Source organism: Myotis nattereri (genome assembly GCF_964212035.1).
Source record: "Myotis nattereri genome assembly, chromosome: 1".
NCBI lineage: Eukaryota > Metazoa > Chordata > Mammalia > Chiroptera > Vespertilionidae > Myotis > Myotis nattereri.
In genome coordinates this window covers 217,221,204-217,247,425 of record NC_138075.1, presented here as the reverse complement: position 1 = coordinate 217,247,425, position 26,222 = coordinate 217,221,204, and the positions used below count along the sequence as shown (strand labels likewise).

At 43.0% G+C, this 26,222-nt stretch overlaps 1 protein-coding gene across 1 annotated transcript in view; it reads right to left on the bottom strand.

Moving 5' to 3' along the window:
- PPARGC1A (PPARG coactivator 1 alpha) overlaps nt 1-26,222 on the bottom strand; it is a 655,554-nt gene that overhangs the window by 452,206 nt on the left and 177,126 nt on the right. Inside the window, exon 2 of the mRNA XM_081083143.1 lies at nt 9,753-9,817. Coding sequence (XP_080939269.1) covers nt 9,753-9,770 — 18 coding nt within the window. The 5' untranslated portion in view covers nt 9,771-9,817. The remainder of the gene's footprint in view (nt 1-9,752; nt 9,818-26,222) is intronic.

The window sequence follows — 26,222 nt, the reverse complement described above, 5'->3', positions numbered from 1 at the left end:
TCTAAAACGAGAAGGCTTAACCAAGTCAGTTGCCTAGTCATGGCGACAACTATTTTATTCTGTGAGGCAGCACTGGGGGGCTCATGTGCAGGGCTGATCCTGAGGTCCTTTCTCACACAGCCCTGCTCCCAGGATGGCTTCCGCTCCCAGACTCACAGTGGGTGGTGGCATCTGGTGATACTCAGGGTCTCTTGCGAAGAAGACAGATTCTTTATTGATGGGGGCCGGGGAGGAGAGCGCTTTCCTTCTATGTGAGGTTGATGGAATCCTGGGGGATGGGTGTGAGGAAATTCCAGTTTAATCGGGGGTAGGGAAACCCTCTCACTGTTTGCAAGGCCCGGGAAAGTAGCATAAAGAAAATAGAAAACTGAACCTGAAAACTGGGATATCTGGATTTGAATGTTGCAGAGCCACCCATGTGTGTGGTCTTGGTTGACTCTTTCAATCTCCCTGAGCCTCCATTTCCCCACTGTGGACAGGTGAAGAGGGCTGTGGTGAGAATAGTGTGGGAGCCCCTGGCACAATGCCTATCACATAGTAAGTGCTCAAACAATCTGAAACGAGAAATACTGAGTTACTGATATCACTCCTGAACCAATGGGCAAAAGTTTCTGTATGGAATGCACACCCCATGTCCAGTACTAAATGGTGGGAATGGAGAGGCAATAAGAACAAATGGCGATGCTAGTCCTCGGGGTAATGCAGAGGAAATGCACAGAGCTGTGTGCAGAGCCCGATTACGTCTAGGGCTGCAGCCCAGGCAGCCCAGCCCCAGGTTTGGAAGATAGGAATTATCCCAAAATTCCTTGCCCAAGGGTGGCTGGGTCCACTCTGATTTCCTGCAACTTGTAGACTAACTCCTGTGCTCATCTGCCCAGGGAATACAAACTCATTTTAATCCTGGCCTCAAACTGTTGTTAGGAAGGTAAATCTGCGGCAAATATAAAAGCCTGCGCCTGGATTAGTTAGGATTACCTAAACAGCCAGCGGAGAGCCACGAGAGCGCCATCCTGGAAAGCTGGAGGTAAATGAAAACGCCATGTCGAGTATCAAAACTCTTTTTCCCCTTTGGTTGCATTAGGCACTGGCATCCTTGGGGCCTGGCCTCTTGGCAACCTGTCCTCAGCACAATAAAAAGAAGGAGAAGGCGGAGGGGTGGAAGGAGAGAGAAGGCAGAGGAAGGGGAAGGGGCGGAGGGAGAGGAGGAGGAGAAACTGAAGAACTGCAAAGTAGCCCAGATCTCAGTCGGGCTCCTCCTCAGACTTTTGGGGCCCAGGGGGATATTTTTTTCCCCTTCCCAGTGGAACTGCAGGGAAATGGGAGTAAACTTATCATGGCCTTCCCTTCCCCCAGCTTCTCACCCTAGGGTAGACCACTTGCTTCTTCCCCAGAACTTGCAGGTTTTATTGGTATTTACACAACAATGATTTGGGAGGAACGGTCCCCTGGGGTAGCTTTAATCTTGCCTTGTCCCAGAATTTCCCAGGCCAGAATCATCTGGGGACCCACCTACGGGATTTTCCTGTTATTAGATGTCACCCCTACTATCATTCTTTTTATGTGACTCCTATAAATCAAGTTACTTCTTTAAATCTTACCATTGTTCCAGGCAACTCTAGCACAAAACCATGGCTTTTCCTGTGCTACATTTTCCTAATACACATTAACATAAGTCATTATTATTAAAATAGCATAGCATAGTGGTTAGAAGTAAAAGGCTGCCTGTATTTAAACCCTGGCTCTACTACTACCAGCTGTGTGAGCCTGGGCAAGTTACTTAACCTCTCTGTGCCTCGGCCTCGTGATCTGTTAAATAATAATACCTATGTCACAGAGTCACAATGAGGATTAAATTAGTTAACATTTGTATAATATTTGTATCATCTAGAACCTTCTATATGAGCAATACTATTGGGAATACTAAAGGCACAAGAGGATACACCATCTCTTACCTCAAGATTTGCTTATGTTATTCCTCTTCTTGAAGGTACTCTAGTGCTCCCCTTTTCCCCTCTTCCAAAACAAAACCCCAAAACAAAATCAATGAACAACACACTCATTCCTACCCTCTTGAAGCCTACCTATTTAAGGTCAATGTTAAATAGATATAATAATAATTACAACCACTTGTTAAACATCTATTATTTTGGAGGTTCTGTGTTCAGTACTTTGAGTATAACAGCTCATTTAGCTTTTATTTTTAACCTTTAATTTACCTGTAATTTTCCTAAGGTTCTCTAACTACTAAGTAGGAGAGCCAGGATTCGAACCCAAGTCCATCTAACTCCACAGCCTACACAGATCCTGTTAAGCCACAAGGCCCCACCACGAAGTCCTTCCAAGAATCATCATGGCATCCACCCAGACATAGCTTTCTTTCCCTCCCATCGGACTTAGTAAACTTTACCTCATAATATAATGCTTTATCTGTTGGCCTGTTTCCTTCTATTCCTTAGGATAATTTTTTTTTTCTATTTTAAGCATTTTGCAAGAAAATCATTCTAAAATGTTCCTACATTTGAAAAAGGATTGCATTACAGGGGACTGAATTTAACATTTTCTTAACAACTCCAGTCATCTTTATCAACACCAAATACTGTCATATTCTATGACATAAACGTGACTTTAGGGTAGTTTTCGCCTGTGTGGTGTGGTGTGACTCTTTAAAAAAAATCAGACTCTTGGGCCCCCTCTCTGGACCTATTGAATCAGAATCTCTGGGTTAAAGACCAGAGTCACCCCCTTGCAGAATCGCCGCCTTAGGCTCTGTATGGGCATTTGACCCTGCTGAGTGCTCCCAGGCACGACTGTGCTTCAGTTCTTGCAGCTGCTTTTCGTGGTTCTACTGACCTCTCCCACCCTGCAGCCTGACAGCTATCATTTCTCACGGCTAACCCACACTGCTGCATGAGCCATTCTGATTCCTTCTTCTAGCCACCAGTGCTGGTTCGGTGGGTTCCAAACTCTTTCTTTTCAGCTTCAAAACACATTCCTAGAAACTGATTCTTCAGCAAATGACAATGTGACGCGCATAATACCTGAGACACACTAATGGAATGAGTGGCCTGGTTTCCCAGAGCTGGTTGCCCTGCCTTCCCTGTGGCCCTCACCACCTGTGGTGCCTCTGAGGCCCCTCCCCTGACTCCAATAACACAACCTTCTGGCAGATCTGGCCACACTTTATTTTAATATGTTTTTTATTGATTTGAGAGAGAGAGGAAGGGAAAGGGAGAGATAGAAACATCAATGATGAGAGAGAATCATTGATTAGCACACCCCTTGCTGGGGATTGAGCCCACAACCCAGGCATGTGCCCTGACTGGGAATTGAACCAATGACCTCTTGGTTCATGGGTCGATGCTCAACCACTGAACCACATCGGCTGGCCATGGCCATACTTTTATAGTGACAGACACTTTATTTTTTATAAACATTCAAGCTTATCAGAGAAGGGTTTTTTTCATGAGTTTGTCCATGTACTCCAAAGTCGAGTGTGTATTTCTTGTTATCTGGGAGCATATCACCAAATGTATAAATAGCCCCTATGTTATATTTGCAAAGTTCCCTCTTACAGTGAACAGTCTTAATAGGGAAAACAATGATGTCATTGCATTAATTATTGGTCTACTGTCTACTTTTGAAAGGCTCTCAGAAAAATAAAGATCAAGATAATTTGCCTTTTCAAAAAAAAAAAAAGTCTCTCTTTTGTAAAAGAGAATGTCAGCGCATCCAGAAAACCTTTCTAACCTTTAAAAGTTTAGGCATCTTATACTGGCCATGTTCTAAATACTTTAGTATATTAATAGCATACTAACAGGTTTCAAGTAGCAGCTATTAAAGTTGAAAAAAAATATTCGAGCAAAGTTCTCTTAATGCTCTTTGTGGCTTTCTCTTCTAAAATTTATCATTTTGAGCTCCAGAATTTAGACAGTATATTTAACATGATGTGCACTAGAGCAGGGAAGGATGCTGCGTGGAGGCACATGATTTCTCTTGTGCATTAGGACAAGGTTCAAAGCCATGTCTGTAGAGGGAGATAGAGTCAATGTGGCCAAACATTGACCATTCATAAGAACAGCTAAAAGGCGTACAGAGTGCTTCGTGCACTATTCTTTCACCTTTTGTATAGCTTTGAAATTTTTCAAAATAAAATTTGGGGAAAATGTTCTTTGAACCAACATCCAGCTGAAGCAGAGTCACACATGTAGGGTAAGATATTCCACAGGGCCTGGATGAGGGAGAGGAAAGTGAGGCTCTAAGGTGCAAAATTTCAGGAGGCATGGAAGTCTCTGTGAAGTCTCTGTGAACTTCGCACCTTAGGCATCTCACTTGCCTAACCCTGCAGTGATGGCGAACCTTTTGAGCTCGGCGTGTCAGCATTTTGAAAAACCCTAACTTAACTCTGGTGCCGTGTCACATATAGAAATTTTTTGATATTTGCAACCATAGTAAAACAAAGACTTATATTTTTGATATTTATTTTATATAAATGCCACTTAACAAAGAAAAATCAACCAAAAAAATGAGTTCGCATGTCACCTCTGACACGTGTGTCATAGGTTCGCCATCACTGCCCTAGAGCCTGACCTAATACTCAATATTTAGCAAACTCACTGCTTTCTGAAACTCACGGTAGTAATTCAAAAGAGAAGAAGCTTAAAGTCAATTTCATCCATGCATTCATTGACTCAGTCTTCAAACATATACTGAGTCCCAGCCGTAGGCTAAGTGACTACTCAACTAGGAACCTACTCTATGCTGATAAACCATTTTGACTCTAGACAAACTAATCTTAGACCAAATTTCTGCCATCCATTTATTCGTCTATGTGTTACATGCTGGGGTCACTATGACAGACCAGGTCCTGCTAAAGTAATTATCTGGCAGACTTTGTTTAAATGCTATTTTTTATATCATTATCATCATCATAATCATCATCATCATCATCATCATCATCATCATCATCTGTTGGCATGTCTATTTTCCCAATTCAATTCCCAGGGCAGGGAAGAGCTATTATTCATCTTTGTTTTTTGACACCCAGAATGATGGCAGATAAAGTGATCAATAAATTTTTCTTGAAAGGGTGAAACGATAAATCTACTTATTTTTCTTCCTCAAAGATCTGCCACATTTAGATGGATATGAAACTCCCTACCTAATACTACTAGCTAGCGTTTACTGGGTGCTGACAGCCTGCCTGGGGTGTTTTCTGAGCTCTTTCCATACATGAACTTAGTCAAGCCTTGCAGCAACACTAAGATTCTCCTTTTACACACAAACAACCAAGGGAGAGGGAGTTTCTTTCCCAGGGTCGCCCAGCGTGGAAGAGGCCACACCAGGGTTTGCCCTCAGGAGCCCAGCTCTGGAGTCTGTCCTCTCAAGCACTCCACTGAGAAAACTCAGAATCAGGACCCAAAGAGATCCCCTCCAACCCTAGCCAGTTTGGCTCAGTGGATAGAGCATCGACCTGCGGACTGAAGGATCCTGGGTTTGATTCCTGTCAAGGGCACCTACCTCGGTTGCAGGCTTATCCCGGGCTCTGGTTGGGGAGAGTGTGGAAGGCAACCAATCGACGTGTCTCTCTCACACCGATGTTTCTCTCTGTGTGTCCCTTTCCCTCCCTTCCACTCTCTCTAAAAATCAATGGGAAAATATCCTTGGGTAAAAATTAAGAACAACAATAAGAAAGAGGTACAACCCATTCCAAACAGCACTCCTCTACGGCTTGCCTTGCGCCCATTATTACCTAGAAAGATCAAGAGGGCACAGGGACACTTTTAGCAAAATGATCCTCACCTCTCACGGCCTGGGCAGGCAGGGCAGACTTGGGGGGACTTCTGCCTCACTGCACCTTGTCTAAATATAACCAACTAAAAATAACCGAGGGGAAGTGTCTCTGACCCGCCAGCAGAGCCGCAGAGGATGTGAGGTGAAAGAATGAGCCCGGCCTCCCTCCATAACAGGCTGAGCTGATTTCCAACACCAGCAACTTGCATATTGCGATGAGAAAACTAAGCTCCCGATTACTGACATTCCACCGTGTGTTTAATTATGCAATTATCTTATTGTATGAACAAGTGCTAGGGCACAGCAGCGATCGCTGAGATTTGGGCCATTTGGAGCTGCAGAATTTATTCTTCCCCTCAGCTGCTTACTTCTCATGAGTCCGTCCACTTTTCTGGGATTATGAAAATGATCCTATTTTTGAACTGCTTCATTCAGAAATCCGAAGCAAATCAGGCCCAGGGCTTGCCACTCCAACTTTTGAGTATGACCTCCCTCCAGACTAAACGTATTTCAGGAGGGAATAGCTGTAAATTTTTACCATTTTTGTTTTCATTAATCACTTGAGGCTCTTTCCTCTTTTGAAATTCAAATAAATAGAATGTAAATATAAATAAAAAAGCAGTTATATAAATTACATATTTTCAACGAGGCGAACACAAATCCATTCTTGTTCATTTGCATACTAAGGACTTATCCCAAAGGGTTCATGTATCAGACTGTAAAACCCAGAGTATTCATCAAAACATCTAAAACAGATATGCCGTGATATTATTGCGCACTTCTATTTGCCACAGTTACCTCGGCAAATATGAAATGTAATCATGCAAAATTAAACATTCCATACATTTTCTATTCATTCTCTAACAGTCTCCCCATACTCCAAAATAGGCTACCACACTTCCAAGTTAACAGGGACAAACAGTGAATCAAATCCTTGTTTCTGAAACCATTACGAGTAAGAGATCTTTTTTTTCACTTAGGGCTTTTCATCTAAGAATCGCCTGGCTCTTTACACATAAAACTTAATTACTCCATAGGGTCGGCTACATCCCAGCCAATGGGACGCCTCCTTGCTGATAATCACTCACAGAAAAGCCATACCTGCATTTTCTCGAGCTAAAATGTGTCCAGGCTATTCATGATGATGTTTCATTTCCTTCAGCATGACTAAGAGGCACAAGCATATGTAGGAACACATAGCTGCAAATTCCCACCATTTTTGTTTGCATTAATCACTTGAGGCTCTTTCCTCTTTTGAAATTCATATAAATATAATGTAAATATAAATTTTAAAAAAAAACGGTTGTATAAATTACACATTTTCAACGAGGCGAACACAAATCCATTCTCCCAAATAAGTAGCAGTTAAGAACACAAACTCTGGACCCCAACGGCCTAGAATTTGAATCCCAATCTGCCTTGTCATCTCTGACATGATGGAGAAGTCCCCTCACTTCCCTGTGCTTCAGTTTTTGCAGTGACAAAATCAGGACAATCACAGTACCTATCCCAGAGGGCTGTCAGGCAGAGGAAATGAGTTAGTACACGTAAGTCACCTAGAACACAGCCTTTTCCCATCCAGATATGACACCTGATACCTTTCAAAGCCATTTCACAACGATGATCTCATTAGGGTCTCACCATCTTCAAATAAAGGAGTGGAAGCAGATGCTTTTACCTTCATTCAACAGGTGAGAAAAGAGATATTCAGAAAGGGCTACTGGAGGTGAGGACTAGAACCCCTGGAACCAAGTCTAGTCAAACTGACTCAGTGACCCAGACAATCCTTGTTTTGGGAGCTGGGGATTGGCTGGCAGGGGTCCTGTTTCAATGGAGACACGGGGAGCATCCTATCGCCAAGGCTTGTCTTACATAGCAAGAGACCCAGATCAGCAGCAGACACATTAACAAGACTGCCTTCATCATGATTTCCGCTAACTACGAAAGGAAAGTTAATTTCACGCCTTGCATGCACAGACACAAAGGTTCGGTGCCATTTAAATGCTCTTCAGCCCAATGACAGTCAGTAAACAGGAGGCTCCGTGTTCTAAGGCTTCAAATCACCCTTCATATCTCAATATATTATTTATGCACATGGCTTAAAATAAACAGCAACTCCGAAGTGGGCGAGTGGTCTCATCTAGTACCAACTCTTTTTTTTTTTTTCACTCTGACAGTTACTTTAAAACATCGGTAAACAACCTTAATTCACTTCTAACGAATTAGTAAGCTGCTGCTGTGTCTCCAGGAGGCAAGCAGTTTGTATTATTAACCAAAACAGCTTTCTCCCTGTCAATCATCTGCACCTCACAGAGGGATGTGGGCTTTGCTGTCTTGTTACTCAAACCAATCCATGGGCGCACGTGACTCCAGATGGTCTCTTCGAGGTCATTCTCTTCCATACCTTTGATTAGATCTCTTGACTCTGAGATGCAGAATGGGGCCTGGAGGAGGCAGAGTCTCAGGGCAGCTTGCTAAGAAAGATACAGACAAATGAGAACCTTCCCAGAGGGTAGAGTCGGAGTCAGGGCACACAAGCTCCAGTTGTTGAAGCTAACAGAGACCACTCTAAGGGGGACCCGATAAGAGCCCTGAACACTTGAAAGGCTGTTGCTTTGGAGGAGAAAAACTTGTTCTTTGTAGGGATGGATAATAAAATTAGGGCCCAAGGGTAGAAGATACACAGAGGATGGATTTGGGTTCAACTTGAGAAAGAATGATGTAACAACAAAGAGTTGCTTCTTAAGGTAGTCAATCTGCCTCTAGAACAGGGGTAGGGAACCTTCATTCTGCCAAGAGCCATTTGGATATTTATAACATCATTTGATTAATATAATTCACTTAATATAAATGTATGTTGCTATGATAAAAAGCTCCTAGATCTATTGAATTCCTAGTCCTGTCTATGGTTGGTCTTGGTAGGGCCAGACCTTATATGGCCCATGGGCCGGATGTTTCCCACCCCTGCTCTGGAGGTTCTTGGGCACGCATCAGAGGAATCCTTCAATTGTAGTAGAAATAGCACTAGATGAGGCATGTAGACCCTTCCAGACATAAGACCCTAAAGGCCCATGAATCTCAGGGTGACTCACAAAAATGGGCTTGAATAAGCAATCATGATACTTTTTCTATTTCTCTATGTCAGGAGTTCTTAAGGGGTGACAACTACCTTTTCTAAAAAAAAGTACCACGTGTTAAGAACTGGGCATGTCACCAGCCAGTCTACTGTTGTCCACACAATGCCAGGGCATTGGTTGACTTAGCAAACTAAAAGATGTACCACTCAGCAGGGAAAATCACTTTGGGATTGCACAGTTTCTGCCTGCTCTCTGGTTTTGTGGCTTTCAGCCCTTGGCCATTCCATGGACAGGAGGCCACTCCCAAGCCACCTGGGCAGTAACATGGTCAGGGAGGGGTGATCCATATTTAGCTCATCATTCTAGTTGGCCTCCTCCTTTATCCAGTCTGGAAACACAATACTTAGCAACTTGCCTAAGGAATGTCTCATTTAGTTTCATCATTAACAAAACATTGCTGACCTCAGTGGAACATTCAGTCTCTCCCTGAAAACAACCATTTCTTTAAGACACAAACCACTGTTCAAAACACAGAGTTAAATGCAAGTCAAAAAAGGGGACAAAGAGGGGGGAAGAGAAATAAAAATACCTGCATTCATACCAAGGGATCATATAAACATTTTTACACAATATGTATACATGTATTCTTCTAAATTATCTAGTAAACATTGACTGAATATTGAGTGGGTCAGGCTTTTCTACATCCAACATATTGACAGACCATTAGAGACTTCAGAAATATTAAATTCCTCAAAAGAAATCAGAGTATTGATATTTGGGTATGAAACTCAGTGTTACTGATTTCCTAATATGGCAAGAACAGACATCTGATATTTGCACTTTGCAGTAACAGAACAGAATAGGACAATAATGTGTTATACTTACAAAGTACCCTTCATCCATGGGGCTCCAATTCTACCAATATTAGTTCACTGATTTTCGCAAAAAACCTGAAAGGCAGAGGGTAAGTTTGTGTTACCCCCACTTCACAGCTGGGGATACTGAAATACAATAGACAAATAAATTATTGGTCCATTATAGCGAGATAATTCAGTTACAGGAGTACAAGAATTACACTTTCATTTTCCCCATCCCCAGTACAACTTATTCACCCACCTTTTCCTTGGGGACTGATATTTCCCATGCAAGTTTCAGCATGATCTCAACGTATTGAACACATTTTACTCAGAGTAGAGACAGTGCTGAATGTAACCCCTTAGATGAATGAGCCCAGACTCCAATATTCCTTTAATACCAGAGAAAAGGTTGGACTATTCCCCATATCCAGTTTTAACATGGAGAAAAAATTAGATTGACAAAATACAATCATCAAACTAAAATTTGGCCTGAAAATAATGTTACTACTATTCAGTTTGTTATATACTTATGTTCACATGTCAGCATATGGACATGTCTTTAAAAATTATTCCAAGGAAGTCAGAAAGCTTCAGAAACAATCTTGCTAACAACATTTTTAGAAGGGCTATTTTAACAGCTTTTTCTAGGACACCCATCCTTTCTACCACTCTCAGGCCATTTATTTACTCATGCATTGACCAAATAATCTGTATTTGCTGGGTTCTTACTATGTATACTTGATCATCGTATGATTGAAGGATTTGAGTACAGTGAAAGCCACTCTGATATAAAACTCACCAGAAAGATCTGACGCTTTCTGGACACTCCTGGTGAGGCATAGACACCAATCGCAGGAGGATGGCACCTTCGGAAAATATTCTCCAAAAAGATGACTTTGGGCTCTGTTTATGAGCCATACTACTTGGGATTACAGAAATGCAAAAGGATGGGTCTTCTTAAAAATGTATCACCCAGAGCCTTCCCAAAGCCCATGATTTGAGGGTCATGATCTCCCACTATCTTCTCATACTGACTCTTGGCTCATCCACAAATCCCCAGGCACATCCCCACCTCATGAACTTTGTCCTTCCAATTGTCCATTTTTTTGGGGACTATATTTCTGTAGATATTTCCATGATCTCTGCTCATAAGCCTCTTCAGTGAGGTCTCCCCTGAGCACTCACTAAAATAGGTCATCATACACTGTCCCCTGCTGCCCTTCCTTTTTCTTCATCAGACTCACCACAATCTACCATTACTTGGTCCCTCTCTTAACTTACTTTCCTATGCACCCCTCCCCCCAACTAGGACATAAGCTCCATAAGAGGAAGAACATTTTGTTCACTACCGAACCCCAGGGTCAAGACACTCCATAAATATTGGTTGAATGAATTAATCACAATGCTGTAGTGGGTGCTCTGCCCTATTCCTGCATCTCCTTTTATTCTCACCAGGATACCGTTATAATTACAAATAAATAAAATTCCATACTAGATCATCATAAGTATTTCCACCCATGCGGGTAGGGGGTCTCCACCAACACTCACGGAAATTAAATGTTCCTGAAAATACAATAAACACCAGTTTTTATTCCTTTCCCTCCTCTTGATTGCTGGAGCACTGGGCCAAGAGTCACGTAACCTCACTCTCTCTCTCTCTGCCCAGTTCTACTGCGAGTTTCTCTGAGGCCCTGACCTCTTCATCCTCCAGGGCTTTTGTTGCCAGTGGAAAAATAAGGAAGCTTCAGAAGCTTATTTCCAAGATTTCTTCTGGTTCAGAAACTATGAAGATCAACGTATAGCTGGTGGGCCAAATTATACTCATATGTCTACATCTTCTGATTTAATAGCACTATGTCTCAGCTTTTCTCAAAGGTAGCCAGGTCCTTCTCTACTAATCAAGTAAAGCAAGTCCTTCCCTCTCCTTCCTCTCTGAAATCAAGAGAGAAGGGTTTGCTTATCTAATCATATCTACAAGCATGCTCATTTTGAACCAATGCCACCGATATCACTGAAACCCTCCCACTGCCCCCTAAGATCACACCACCAACACACGACAGACATGCCAAGAAAGATGCCGCATCCTCTGTCTATGACATCCTGAATCACAGACACTTCACTGGGATCTCGAGACAGACTTCCTGTTTACTTGCACATTAATAAAACTCACACCTTCGCCAGTCAGATTTCTTTTCCCCAAGCATCTGAACATCCAACGAGATTTAGAAGCAATTAACATTCGAGAATAACAGAGCAATCAACATGGGAATCGCTAATGGGACTGGACAGAATCCAAGAGCAGATATTAGGATAATAGTGAGTCCCTGACATAGGTTAAAGTGTTCATTCTGGAGGGCAGATGCTTGGTATGTTTTCAATAGCTGTGTAGGGTGGCTGTCCCAGCCGTATATGGCTCTTCTATATGTGATTCCCAGCCCCCTTCAATATACTTTTTCTTTTAACAACTATTGAAAAGAAGGCATTTTTGCATCGTTATAACACAACCTCTAGCATTAATGGTATATATTAAATTCAAGTTTATTTTTAAATTGCCTACCTGACAAAAATGTAAAAATGTCATTTTTTCCCACTTTGGGTCTCTAGACTACCTTCACCTGTTAGCTCTTGTAGCTAGAGGCCACGAAAATAATAGCTATGAATTTCCACCTTGACGCTGCCCCAATAACTTTTGCCACTTACTTGCGTCCCCACGGGTTCAAACATCCCCCCACCCCCACCCCCGCGCACATAGAAAGACAGGAGCATTCCTATTCCAATGAGCTCTACACGTGCCCCCTTGTCAGTTTTCCTGACCTGGTTTTTGTAAATATCATTCCAGAAATCAGCACACTCCTCCCCCATTTTTTTCACCCTGAGTAATAAATGTTTCCACTGTCACTCTCCCTGCCTCCCATTTCCTAGCCTTCTTCTCTCATGGCTGCATCCATCTGAAATGCCAATGCCAGACAAATCTCTTTACCACCCTAGGACCACAGTCCTGAACCCTGCCCCGGGCTCTTCTCTCTCAGCCTGAAGAGTAAATGGCTCCAGTCTGGCCAGTACGGCTCAGTGATTGAATATCAACCTATGAACTGGGAGGTCACGGTTCGATTCCCGGTCGGGGCACATGCCCAGGTTGCAGGCTGGATCCCCAGTGCAGGGCATGCAGGAAGGAGCCCATCAGTGATTCTCTCTCATCATTGATGTTTCTACCTCTCTCACCCTCTCCTTCCTCTCTGAAATCAATAAAAATATAGGAGAGAGAGAGAGAGAGAGAGAGAGAGAGAGAGAGAGAGAGAGAGAGTAAATAGCTCCACCTTCCAAGCCTGGACTTCTCCAGACCACAGCCTCTCAGTCCTCAGCTCCCCTCCCAACCCACTGGTCATCTAGTCTCTCTCATGACCAAGATGTCCACCTCTAATTATAGGACGCCTTCCCTTATATATGGACTGTGAGCCCCAAAAGGCAGAAACGATGGCTTATCCCCATTTGTTACTTTGGATGTAATTAATCACAGCCTATTATAATTTCCTTTATTCTATGTGGCTTACAAAAATAAATGTGTTCCAAGGAGGTGTTTTAAATTTTTTCAACTACTTTATTGTTAGATACGAGTATGTGTTTGGGTAAACAACATTTATTTGGGTGGTATTTTTCTGGTTATTCTATTTCATTCATGCTCTATTCCATTCCTTTCTCCTAATCTGCTGTCTCTGGCTATTAAAAAGTCCCTTGCTTCTTAAGAATCCAGCCTTTTTTCCCCTTCACCTTCCCACCAACACATACCCATTAGGAAAGTGTATCCCTACTTAAACCTTACGTTTATTCCCAGAATGTAATCAGCCCTAGACACACCCTGCCGCCACCAGGCTGTGAGTGCTAAAACCTGTCCTGACAAAAATCTCATACACCACACTCCAGGTTAAAGGGAAGTTATCAACAGACCTATATGTAAGAACCCCTCACTTCATCTCCATGGCAAGCGGTTGCATACTCCCAGTGCTGGCCCCACAGCTGGGAGACTCCAGCCTCTGGATCCCTCCACAGCACGCACATCTCAATCATCGCCTCTCCTCCCACGCGCCCTCCCCATCCCAAGGAGCAGCAGTTGAGATTAAAGTGCTTCTGGGGCTGCGGTAATCCAATCAGGGCTGGGCGGACTTGAATCTCTACCGTTGGGTGGGCAAACATTTTGGCAGGATGCCTTTCCACTGATCTCTGCATTCCGCACCAGTCCTAAGCTCAGTTCCAATGCCTTTACAGAGTGGAGGCGGCCAGGGCCCCCTGCCTTGGAAACAGCGACTCACCTGCCTTCCTAAACCTCAGGATATCAGAATCACTTCTGCCATAAAGGAATGAAGAGAGAGAGAGAGAGAGAGAGAGAGAGAGAGAGAGAGAGAGATTCTGACTATACCCACCCACAGGTGGAGGGGAGAAGAGAGAATGGACAAATGCTAAACAAATGCACAGATTTTTTATTTTTTTTTTTACTTCAAAGGTTAAAGGAAGCCCATTTTTCAACCCTTTGCCTTACCTAAGTACCAAGTAAAATATTGCTCCCAGCCTGTATTAGTCCAGGCTGCTCAGGGGTCCTTATCTTTTCCAGATCCCTTTGGCTGTCTGATGAAATCTGTGGACCCCCTTCCAAGAAGAATGGCTTTTAAAGGATTGCAAAGGAGATTAATTATATTGAAATACCTTTCCATCCAAAGTTAAGAAACCCAGCAGGCTGTGGTTTTAGTGGGTGGGAAAAGGAGCTTCTGTCTGCACTTTTTAGGAGAAAACTCAGGGTTTCTGCTAAAGAGATTTGTGCTGTGGCAGTGACGGGCCACACATGATGTGGGGACTGTGCATGTGGCCCTGTGACCACACGCCTGCCTGTGCACTCGACCTCCTCGCTGCTTCTGCCTTGCAGACAGCCCATGCCCATTAATCCAGGAGTAGCTAAGAATGTAGACTTCCTCTATTTACAGCCCTAAGTAGATTTTAACTACTCCTGAGAGAGAAGTAGACAAATAAAGAAAGCAATTTGAGGAGTTTGGGGAAAGGAGAAGTAATGATAAAAACTTGTTTTGAACATTTATTCTTTCACCAAATATTTACTGAGCACCTACTCTAGGTTCACAGAAGTGAATAAATGACTTGAAGGACTTTCCCAAAAATAAGTTCACCTCCAAGTGTGGGGAGACACCATGTAAGCAAATAAGCAAGTAAATGTAAAACAAATAAACAAGTAAATATATGTCCAGTAGAGATAAATGCTATGGAGAAAAACAAAGCAGAGGAGGCTAGAGTGTATAATAAGGGCATAAACTCATACTTCATAGAGCAGATTTCTTCATTTGATGCCAATACACATTTGTCACCAAGCTCCTACTACTGTTCCCAGCCCTGGAATAGATTCTGGGGAAGCCAGGATAGATATAGATAATATAGATTATAGATAGATGATATAGATATAGATATAGATATAGATATAGATATAGATATAGATATAGATATAGACAGATATAGATATATAGATGTGGATGATATAGAGATGGAGGTAGAGGTAGACATATGGATTGTTGGATGAATAGGTATAGATATGGAGATATATATATATATATATATATATATATATATATATATACTAGAGGCCCACTCGGGGGGGGGGGGTGGCGAGGAGGGGTCCCTCAGACCAGCCTGTGCCCTCTCACAGTCTGGGACCCCTCGGGAGATAACGACCTGCTGGCTTAGGCCTGCTCCCGGGTGGCAGAGGGCAGGCCCAATCCCTAGGTGCAGCCCTTGGTCAGGCTCAGAGCAGGGCCAATTAGGGGGTTGGGGCACCGCCCCCTGTCACACTCAAGGCAGGGTCGATGGGGAGGTTGCGTCGCCACCCCCTGTCACTCACAGAGTAGGGCCGATGGGGAGGTTATGGCTCTACCCCATCACACACAGAGCAGGGCCCGTGGGGTGGGGGTTGGGGCGCCGCCTTCTATCACCCACAGAGCAGGGCCGATCAGGGGGTTGGGGCGCCGCCACTCTCACACTCAGGGCAGGGCCGATGGGGAGGTTATGGCTCTACCCCGTCACACATAGAGCAGGGCCGATCAGGAGATTGTGGCGCCACACTCTGTCACACCCAGAGCCGCAGGGCGATCATGGGGTTGGGGAGCGCCCCCTATCAGGCACAGAGCAGGGCTGATCAGGAGGTTGGGGCGCCTTCCCCTGTCATGAACAGAGCAGGGCGGATAGGGAGGTTGTGGCCCTGCCCCCTGTCACACACAGAGCCGCAGGGCAATCAGGGGGTTTGGGCGCTGCCCCCTGTCACTCTGATCCTGGTGCCGGGAGGCCTCTTGGCTCTGCTAATCCCGGTGCTGGGAGGCATATTACCCTTTTACTATATAGGATAGAGGCCTGGTGCATGGGTTGGGGCTGGCTAGTTTGCCCTGAAGGGTGTCCTGGATCAGGGTGGGGATCCCCACTGGGGTGCCTGGACAGCCTGGGTGAGGGGATGATGGCTGTTTGCAGCTGGTCACACACCCTTCAGGGTGGGGGTGCCCACTGGGGTGCCTGGCCAGTCTGGGTGAGGGGCTGAGGGCTGTTTTCAGGCTGGCAAGTGACTGAAGCTCCCAACCGCTCCTTTTTTTCTTTTTTTTTTATTCTGGGCATGCTTTAGCTCTCAGGCTTGGCTCCAGCTCTTAGGCATTTCAAACAATGTTGTGATCCTGCTGGCTGAAGCCCGATGGACTAAAGCAGGTTTCTGGGGTTCTGTTTAGCTTCTATATTTGTAACATAGTTGCTTAGAGTTGCAGCTCAGAGGCCTGCAGCGGCAGGCGGGGAACGTTGGAGTCCTCCGTCACTGAAGCAAGCAAGCCTCATGTTCGCTTTAAGCTGCCTGGTTGCCGGCGGCCATCTTGGCTGGCAGTTAATTTGCATATCTCCCTGATTAGCCAATGGGAAGGGTAGCGGTCGTACGCTAATTACCATGTTTCTCTTTTATTAGATAGGATATATATATATATATATATATATATATATATATATAATCTCAGATGAATAATTTCCAATTATTGACATGTGAAGGGTATGGATCCCAGCAAGAGGGATCCATGTGTAATGGTGCACTCCTAACAGCAGTTTATTTTAAAGGGAAACCAGAGAGTGCCTCTAAGGGACCCCGAAAGTGTGACAGGTGAAGTGGGGTCTATGTCTGAGGTGCTGAAGGGCATGAGTATCAGAAGCCCTGAGCATCAGAAGCATGGGGTCAGTAATCATGGTCCTTGCTCTGCTCCACCTCTCACCTCACTGAGTAGCTGGAAGCAAGTTTCATCACCTCTTTAAGCTTTAGGATCCATTTCTACAAATCCAGGATCACAGATTGCTCTGGGGTTCAAAGGCAGTGATGCCGGGAAAGTGCTTAGCACAGTACCTGACACTAAGGAATTGATGGCTTAGGCCTTAACCTACTCATCTTCTCATCCAGGCCCCCCACCCAAAAAAAAAAAAGACATCAGAAGTCAAAAGACTGTACACCCAGCGTATGTATGCTTGACCCCTGAACAACACAGGGAGTAGGGTCCCTGGTCCTCCTAGTCAAAAATCAGGGTATAACCTTTGATTCTATAGTCACCCCTTCACACTTGCAAATTCAACCAATCCTGGATCAAAAACAGTATTTTCCATCCAAGGTTGGGAAACTACAGATGGGAATGAGAAAATACTGTTCCCAGTCATCAATGTGTTGAATCTGGCACGTGAAACTTGAAGATGCAAAAGGTTGACTGCATTTGTTGAAAAAAAAATCTGCAATATAAGTGACCCTGTGCTGTTCAAACCTGTGTTGTTCAAGGGTCAACTATATACAACAGCTACTTTACTGATTTGTTTTCTTTGTTTTGTAACCAAATAGTTCTAGGGGAAATGAGCAAATTACTTTTAAAAAAAGAAAATCCACATTCAAATGCATTTCAGAAACAACCAAGGAAATGAAGTAACCCAGGCCTCTGTCCTTGAGGCCCTCCTATTCTTTAACATGCTGACGTGCATCACGAGTCTCCAAGAAATGGGTACCATGGGATGAGCGTCCCCACCTTATTTGACTGGGGAACCCTCTGGCATGGAAAATCATACCAGACAGGTGTTCAATGGAATAGACTTTGGGAAATGTGAGTTTGCTCTAACAAATGAATCAAAAGGTAAGGAAGATAGCTCTAGCAGGTTTTTCTCAGTGGATAAAACATTGGCCTGCAGACTGAAGGATCCAGAGTTCAATTCTAGTCAGGGGCATGTGCCTGGGTTGCAGGCTCCATCCCTGACCCTGGTTAGGGTACGTGTGAAGGACAGCCAATTGATGTGTCTCTCTCACATTGATGTTTCTCTCTCTCTCTCTGTCTCTCCCCTTCCCTTACACTCTCTCTAAAAGTCAATGGGAAAATATCCTCTACTGCGGATTAACAACAAAAAAAGATAAGGAATATATATATATATATACCCTATTTGACTCTATGTGGTATGGTGGCTCTCTTTGAAAAGGCTGACTTGGGCATATTTTCTGTAAATCAAGAAAGTTTACTTGCAGTGTCTCCTACCCGCTGGACCAGGGCAACGTCCCCTCCTCTTCCTATAAAAGAAGCCATTATTCTGGGACCACAGTACATTTGGGGGAAGAGTCGGCAGCATCTGAACACTTCTCATTCCCTTGGACAGGTAATTCCCCTATTTTCTGCAATAAATGGGCACTTAAAACGAGTTCTGTTAATTATGCTCTTTAAAGCCAAATCCTCTTCTGGCTCCACTGGGAAACCCGCTGCTTAAAGTCACTCTGGGTTTTCTTTATTATCAGAATGCTTTGAAGTGAGCACACCTTACTTTCATAAACAGAAAATCAATGCTGGGAAAGGAAAGAAAAGAAATGCTATAGGAAGGTGTTGATACACCAATGATTAGTCCCCAAATTACCTACTTGTACATGGAGATTTTTACATATGGGCTTTTTCATGAAGATCTTACTTAATGTTAGAACACTGGATACATCTGAAGAGGAAGGGGCAGGAGAGGAGGAAGCTAGGGCCAAGATTATTCCTTATGTGTGTAGAATTCAATCGTGAGATGGGGGGACATGGGAGGAAGAATAAGTATGAGAGAGAAAGAAAACAAGAGAGGGGTAAGCAAGCCCAGCTGGTGTGGCTCAGTAGCTGAGCATCGACGTATGAACCAGGAGGTCATGGTTAGATTCCCAGTCAGGGCACATGCCTGGGTTGCAGGCTTGATTCCCAGTGTGGGGTGTGCAGGAGGCAGCCGATCAATGATTCTCTCTCATCATTGATGTTTCTCTCTCTCTCTCTCTCTCTCTCTCTCTCTCTCTCTCTCTCTCTCCCTCTCCCTTCCTCTCTAAAATCAATAAAAATATTTTTTTTAAAAGAGAGAGGGGTAAGCAAAAGAGTTGTTGAGAAGCCTAAGGTGTGGGGAGGGAACACAAGGCCATAGATGAAGTTGACCCAAGTCAATATCAAAGGCTTTGTGCAAGGTGGCATTGGTGGGATTTGGACTGCTAAAGCCTTGCGAATCAAGCACAAAACATAACCACAGATGCCGGAGTTGTTTTTTTAAAAAAGGTGTTTTAAGTAATATGAAGCTAAACTAGCGGGGACTCCAAGGATTTTGCATGCCTGCTGCCGCCTCGTGGAACCCAAGCTGCCCAGTGAGCAGCAGCCTCCCACCGGGCACAGGACCCGCTAGGTGAGCCTTCACCCTTAGGTGTGCCACTGAGGAGTCGCTTGGTGGTGTTGGTTGGTGGAGTTAGAGCAAGGAGAGCGGTGGGTTCCTCTGAATCCGTTAGCAATGCAACTGAGGCACCTAGAGAGGGGCCCTCTGAGTTAGAATCAAGCAAGTTCTTTCAATCAGTCTTTCATGAGAGCCTATCGGGAACTGTTGGGGGTCTTGCAGATACCATGGTAAACAAGGCAAAGTCCTGTCTCAGGGAGCTTCAAAGAAGGGGCACCAGCAAATAGTAAGAGTTTCTATTGGTTGCAAGAGTCATGAAGAAAATCAAAAAGGAAGGAGGGACTGAGGGAGATTGTGGCTCTGAGGCAGGAAAAGTGTCCAGGCAGGCCTCTCTGAAGAAAGAGCATTTAAGCCAAGACTTGAATGAGGAGAAGGACCCCACTCTGCAAAGATCCAGGGGAAGAACAGGCTTAACAGAGGCCACCACCTTCCGGTGTCTCTCTCCCAATCAACTACACTTTGGCAACACTAGATTCAAAAGCACACAGGCATGTTTAATTTTAAAATCTTAAATTGCGCACTTCGCCTGCTAGGAAAATGGATCCTGAAACTGCGATATTTTTAGAATGGTCCACTTCAGCTTCCCCAAGTACTTTTCTCCGGTTCCACCAGAAGACCCAAATAGCCCAGGTACAGCAGCCTCCTCACGGTAAATGAAACTGCATTCATCAGCCACTTTTTAAAACTGGGTCTTACTTCAAAGCTGAATGACTTGATTACTCCCGCAACAGAATACATTACACTGATTACAGGATTATTCACGTGCCATTTGGAAAGGGTTGGGCAACATTGCTTAACATTTCACCCACCAACAAACAAGAGTCGTGAAAGCGAAAAACAAAAAACATAATGCTAATTCTTCAAATGCCCTCCTGACCCCATGACAAAATTTCTCTCCACCCTTTTTCAACCCATGTTAAGAAAGGTGGGGGATGGGGGGAGTGGCTATTAATATAATACGTCTCAGAGGAAATAAAAGAAAAAAGCGCCTGCAGGGGCCCAAATATAAAGCTGTTCCCACCATCTGACACACTAGGCACTCGGTAAATATTGGTTCCTTTCCCCATTCCCCTTCCCCTTGCATGCCAAAACCCTGAGTATTGATTTTCATATCAATAATTTGCCTATAACATATTCATTGGCTCATTCTTTCACTGTCAGTCTAGTGCTGTGTTTTCAGCCTGCTGGCAATTGATTCAGCTTCATCAATTCATAAGAATGTCTTGCAGCGAGAAGAGGGGGTGAGGAGGTGGAAGCTTTATGGCTGTGATTCACTGCTAATCGATAATTAGCATTTTATGCTCAAGACCATCAAAATCATATTATTTTACATTTTAAAAGTTTTTAAAGGAACACTTCCTCAAAGCCGAAATGAAAACAGGGCATCACGAGTTCAAATAAGCCATAAATTAGGCAGAGACGCATCATTCTACTGAACACCATTTTATTAGCTAATCAACGTGTCTTTTTTTTTCCTATTGGCATCTATTTACTGTCATGTAATTTCCATAAGGGCACCATCTGTATTTATGAAAGAATTATCTTTGTAGTGATCCAGCAATCTACAAACAATGGTGATATTTAACTTTTCTTAGGGGATCAATTTTAAAACTGGGTTAAAGGATTTCTAAGGCTCTTTTTTCATGATAAATCTTAAAAGGACTTGTTCCTACATCTCTGTGGTAGGTACTGGAAGCACTTGAAATAGACAAACAAAAACAACAATGACAAAATGTGATTCTTATTTATTCAAATGGTAAGGTTCTGGATCTTGGACATTTTTTAATCAAGCAGGATGAGGCTCTACTATAAAGTCAAGAAAAATAATCATAAGGAAAAGATTTTCTTTTATTTCATTTTGGCTGAAAGGGCAAGTTAATGGTCAATGACTGTGATCTGATTCTGTGCCCTGTGGCTCAGATAGAAGCCGGTATTAGCCACAGTACTGCCATACATTGAATCAGGATCCTGCTCACTCAGTTATGACACATGGTCAAACCCTGCCTTGTGCAGCTCTTAATGCTGGCCTTGCCAGTGCAAGTCAAGCTGGTGGGGATGAGCCAACAAAACCCTCACCACTGACAGAATAGGGACTCCTAATAAATGTCCTCCTGTTGGGCACAGGCTTTATAGATGAGGGACAAAACAGGGAGATATTTGTTTAAAGGATTTCTGTGACTACCAAATAGGACCTCGGAGAGAGCAGTCTTTGGTTTGACAACGACTTTGAGTCCTTCCAAAAAAGGAAGATGCAGTTTGAGAACACCAAAATAGATAAAAATCTGCCAGGCTGGTGTGGTTCAGTGGTTGAGCATCACATCAACCCATGAACCAGGAGGTCAGGGTTCCATTCCGGGACAAGGCACATGATTGGGTTGTGTGCCTGATCCCCAGTGTGGAACTTGCAGAGGCAGCTAATCAATGATTCTCTCTCATCATGGCTGTTTCTCTCTCTCCCTCTCCATTTCTCTCTCTAAAATCAATAAAATTATTTTTAAGATAAAAATCTCACTCTTGAGTAAGATATGTTTCTCCACTAATAATCAATTATTTTGTAAATTTAATTTTAAGCAAGACTTTTGAAAATTATAATAAAAAATGTATATGGCATACTAACAAAATACAAAAGCAAAATACAAACTAATATCTATATTTCATTGATTCTTTAATTTGTTCATGTTCATGAATTCCTACTATATATCAAGTATTGTATAAAGTATCAGGCACAGTGAACAAAACAGATATAGTCCCTACCTATGTAGTACTTATCATCTTTTTTAAAGATGTGTAAATGAGCAATTGAGGAGAAAGTCACCAAATCATATTAGTGATTGAAGTAAGATATATAACTACTCAATTTTCTTCTCTTTCTAATATAGTTTTGTTGCTCTTAAAATTTTAAATATGTATTTCCTTTAAATAATTTGATTATACACCAGAATCAAGAAGTAATCTTTCTGGATCTTGTTTTTGTTATTGTTTGTTCATTTGTTTTTTGAAATATTATTCATTGAAATGTTAACATTTGAAGGAATTTTGATCACTGAAATTTAGAAATATTTTAAGAAAATAGTGTCCAGGAAAACATAACAACAACAAAAACATACTGAGGAGTAGAAAATGGGTTTTCTTGGAAAAGGATAAGGAATCAGAGAAGTAACTTGATTATTGTGTCTGTAGGAAATGAGCATAGAAGGGAATGAACTCTGGAAGCAGACAAATTTTATATCCAAGTCCTGGCTCTATGACTCTGTAGTGAGAATCTCTCCACATCTTAGTTTCTTATCCACAATAGGGGATATCACAAGAATTAAATGAGTATAATAAATGTAAATAGCTTAGCCTGTAGTCCTTGATCACTGTTAGCTGCCTTGAACACCACACTACAACATCATCACCACCACCACCACCACAAAAAGAACTCCAGGGCTACTGTACTAAAGGGCAGCTTCAGAGTATCCTAGTTACAACTGCAGAGGAAGCTGGTAACAATCTTTCCTGAGAAAACATTAGAATTTAATTCACAGTCCTAGCACTTCTTGTGTTAACTGTACAAACTTGCAGAAAACTCTTAAATTTCTCTCCATTTTCCCAGCTCTACAATGGATCTAATAGAACATATTTAATGAGATAACGTATACAAAAGGACCAGCATATACATATCTCATTAAGTACAGAATGCTACTAATTTGATAGAAATGCACACTCAGACAACAGTCTGCCATAAAATGACCTCTTTTCTAACCACACAGCATAAACACTCCCAGAAAGATCATGAACTTCAATTTCAACTCCACTATTCACTACATGGGTAACATATCTTATATTCTCTGGCCTCAGTTCTCTATCTAGCCAAAGGTGGGGAAAATAGCACGCTCATTTTAAGGATTAGAAATTAGATGTACAAAGTACCCAGAAGCGGGTCTGGCAGATCAGGCACGTTCATTGATAGATACCTTCCATTCCTCTCTGTTAAACTGTGATTCCGAACATTCCATTTTTAGTATGTACATCCCCACACTCTAAAAACCTTTAAATGAAAAGTATTAGAAATAACCTTTGGGTGATCTTTAAATAATTCTTTATGGTTTGCAGGTGGAAAAAAATCTATAGAAACATAAACTATCCAGGATGTCAAGTGTACACCATAATCATTTTATATGATCACTGCTAATACAGTTCAATCTAAATTGCAGTCTCATATTTGACATAATTATACATAACCAAACACTAATAAAAATTGCTGCCTTATATTTCAAATTGGTAATTATGGTAGTAAACATTAACAACATGTCAGATAAAAGATGGTGATTTGTTCTGAAATGTATTAGAGATCATTATACTGTATGATAATTTTAATTACAGTTAGGTAGCAAGAGTGCACGCAGCCGTCTACAGCTCCAAGTGCATTATGGGAACCAGCAGGTCTTCTTCAGCCCTAGCTCTGACTCCCATTATCCAAGCTCAGGAAATGCATGATCCTTTCTCCACCTGTAAATCGTGAACCCAGTTTCCCTTGCAGAATCAGTATTCTTCCAGGGTTTAAATCCCTATTCTATCACTTTCTGGCCATGTGAACTCGGCTAACAGGAATTTCTCTGTGCCTCAGTTTTCTTGTCTTTGAAATGGAAAACCTAGTAGGACCTACCTACCCCTGAGGATACTAATAGTAACTTAATTAGATCATTCTATATGTAGTACTTATCCTAGCACCTGGAGCACCACGCCTATCATTTTACACTAATATAAACCTGATCAATCATTTTCCTAAACTCTTAAGACCACAGTCTTAATACTAGTAATCAGATATCTTATTTAAAGTAGAAATGTGCTGAATGTTAGCTTCTATCCCTCAGGACACTTTATTCTCCAAAGTTCAGTTTCTCCTGTCTTCCCCCTTCCCGTGTTCTCTCCATTTCTCACTCGCTCAGTGTGTGAGTGGATGGAAAGACCTGTTCTTTATATTTTGACCTCGCAGGAATGTCTGGCTTTGGCTCCTCCTGTTTTTGGCTTCTATCTCCATGTTGGCTTTGACCATGGCCTCTAAATAGTCCTGCACACTCTGCATGCTCTGATAACGGTAACACTGGAGAGACACTGAGAAACTCCAATCCCACAAGCGAGGAGAGGAGCCATGAAACGGCCATCTCCACCCATATTACAACTTAACATCTGATCACTGGCCCTAATTTAGGGATTTAATGCCCCTCTCCCCACCCTCCACCCCACCCCATCTACTCCAACCTCCCCCCCCCCCCAAAAAAAGTTACATTTATTATTCTAACATAAAACCCATTAGTGTATTCAGAGTTACCTATTCCCACCCCTTTTCAAGATCTCTGGACTTATTCAACATTAAAAATAAATTTAAAAGATCTCTGGGTCTTGTAATAACGCCTTCACAGGACTCTCCAGCTCCCAGGTCTCCTTGCGTTTGCATGGTCTCCTGCAACGTGGGGAGGAACACCCCGCGCTATGATAAAGCACCTTTCCTGTCTACATTTTCAAACTGTTTCAGGTAAAATATTGAGGGGAGCAGACTGGACTGCTAATTAGAGAACTGTCTGAAGCCACGGCGAGCCACATTTCCATCGGTGCAATAAGCAAAGATTCTTCATTAAAACCTCCGTCCTCGGCAAGGGAAGGCTCTTTCCAATGCAATAGATCTAATTCACCGGAGTGCTCATGCGGGCCCGGTACAGTATTCATTATTAACTTAAAAAGTATGCCAAATCAATTAAAAACCATTTTAAAGGGAAGGAATAAAATTTACTTCTACCTAACTGCAGCTCCGCTCTCATTTATCTTCCAGCCACTTTCAAGGGATTTTAACCTGGTTCTTCATCTAACATTCATTGGAAAGGGTAATTCTCGTGAAATTACAATGGCATGTCTTGCATCTTTTAATGCAAATGTTCCCATTCTTCGGAAATGGAGAGCAGTTTCTCCAATAAAGGCTCCCATCCCTTCCAGGAGGTGCAGAGTGCGGAGCCCGGGGTCTGCTGGAGAAGAATAAAGCATTGCCTTGCAGAGGCTGCTCAAGTTTAAAACTCTGCCTGCGTCCCTATGACAAATTGTGTTCCAAATATAGGTTATTCACAACATGTTGGTTATGAGGCGAGGCGTATGAATTCCTGCCCTGCCTCTCTTTACAAACATGTCAGGACTTGTGAACCCTTAAAGCAAAGCAGCACTTTGGAGGCAAGAGGAAGCTACAAAAGAAGCCAAAACCAAGAGGTGCCTTCCCTGGGACTGGGACCTTCTGATGCCAGTGACCGTTGTCCATCATCAGAGACACCGGCTCATCTCAGAACCGAATGCGCGTTAGAGGTCATTGGGATGAACCACTCATCCGCTTACAGATGAGCAGACTGAGGCCTGAGAGAGAACAAGATTTTTCTATAAGTGTTGGGGCTGTTGAGGGGGGCAGCGACGACCAGTCCCAGTCTGGCCTGGCCACAGCAAGGCTGACTTCCAGGACTACCACATGGCTGACCAGACTCTAAAATAGACTTTGCCCTATTGGGGCACCTTTATAAGTCCCATGGGGCACCAACCTTCCGGTGTTCAGATAAAAGTTCCATAAAACTGAAAGGGAGCGTAGCCCAGAGGGATATTTTTCATGCTCCAGCACTTCGTTAGATTGGTTCTACATTTGGCATTTTTTTAACCAAGGCCCAGGAGTACAATTCTCCTCATTTGTTAACTCGTTTTCTCCCTTTTAAGTAAA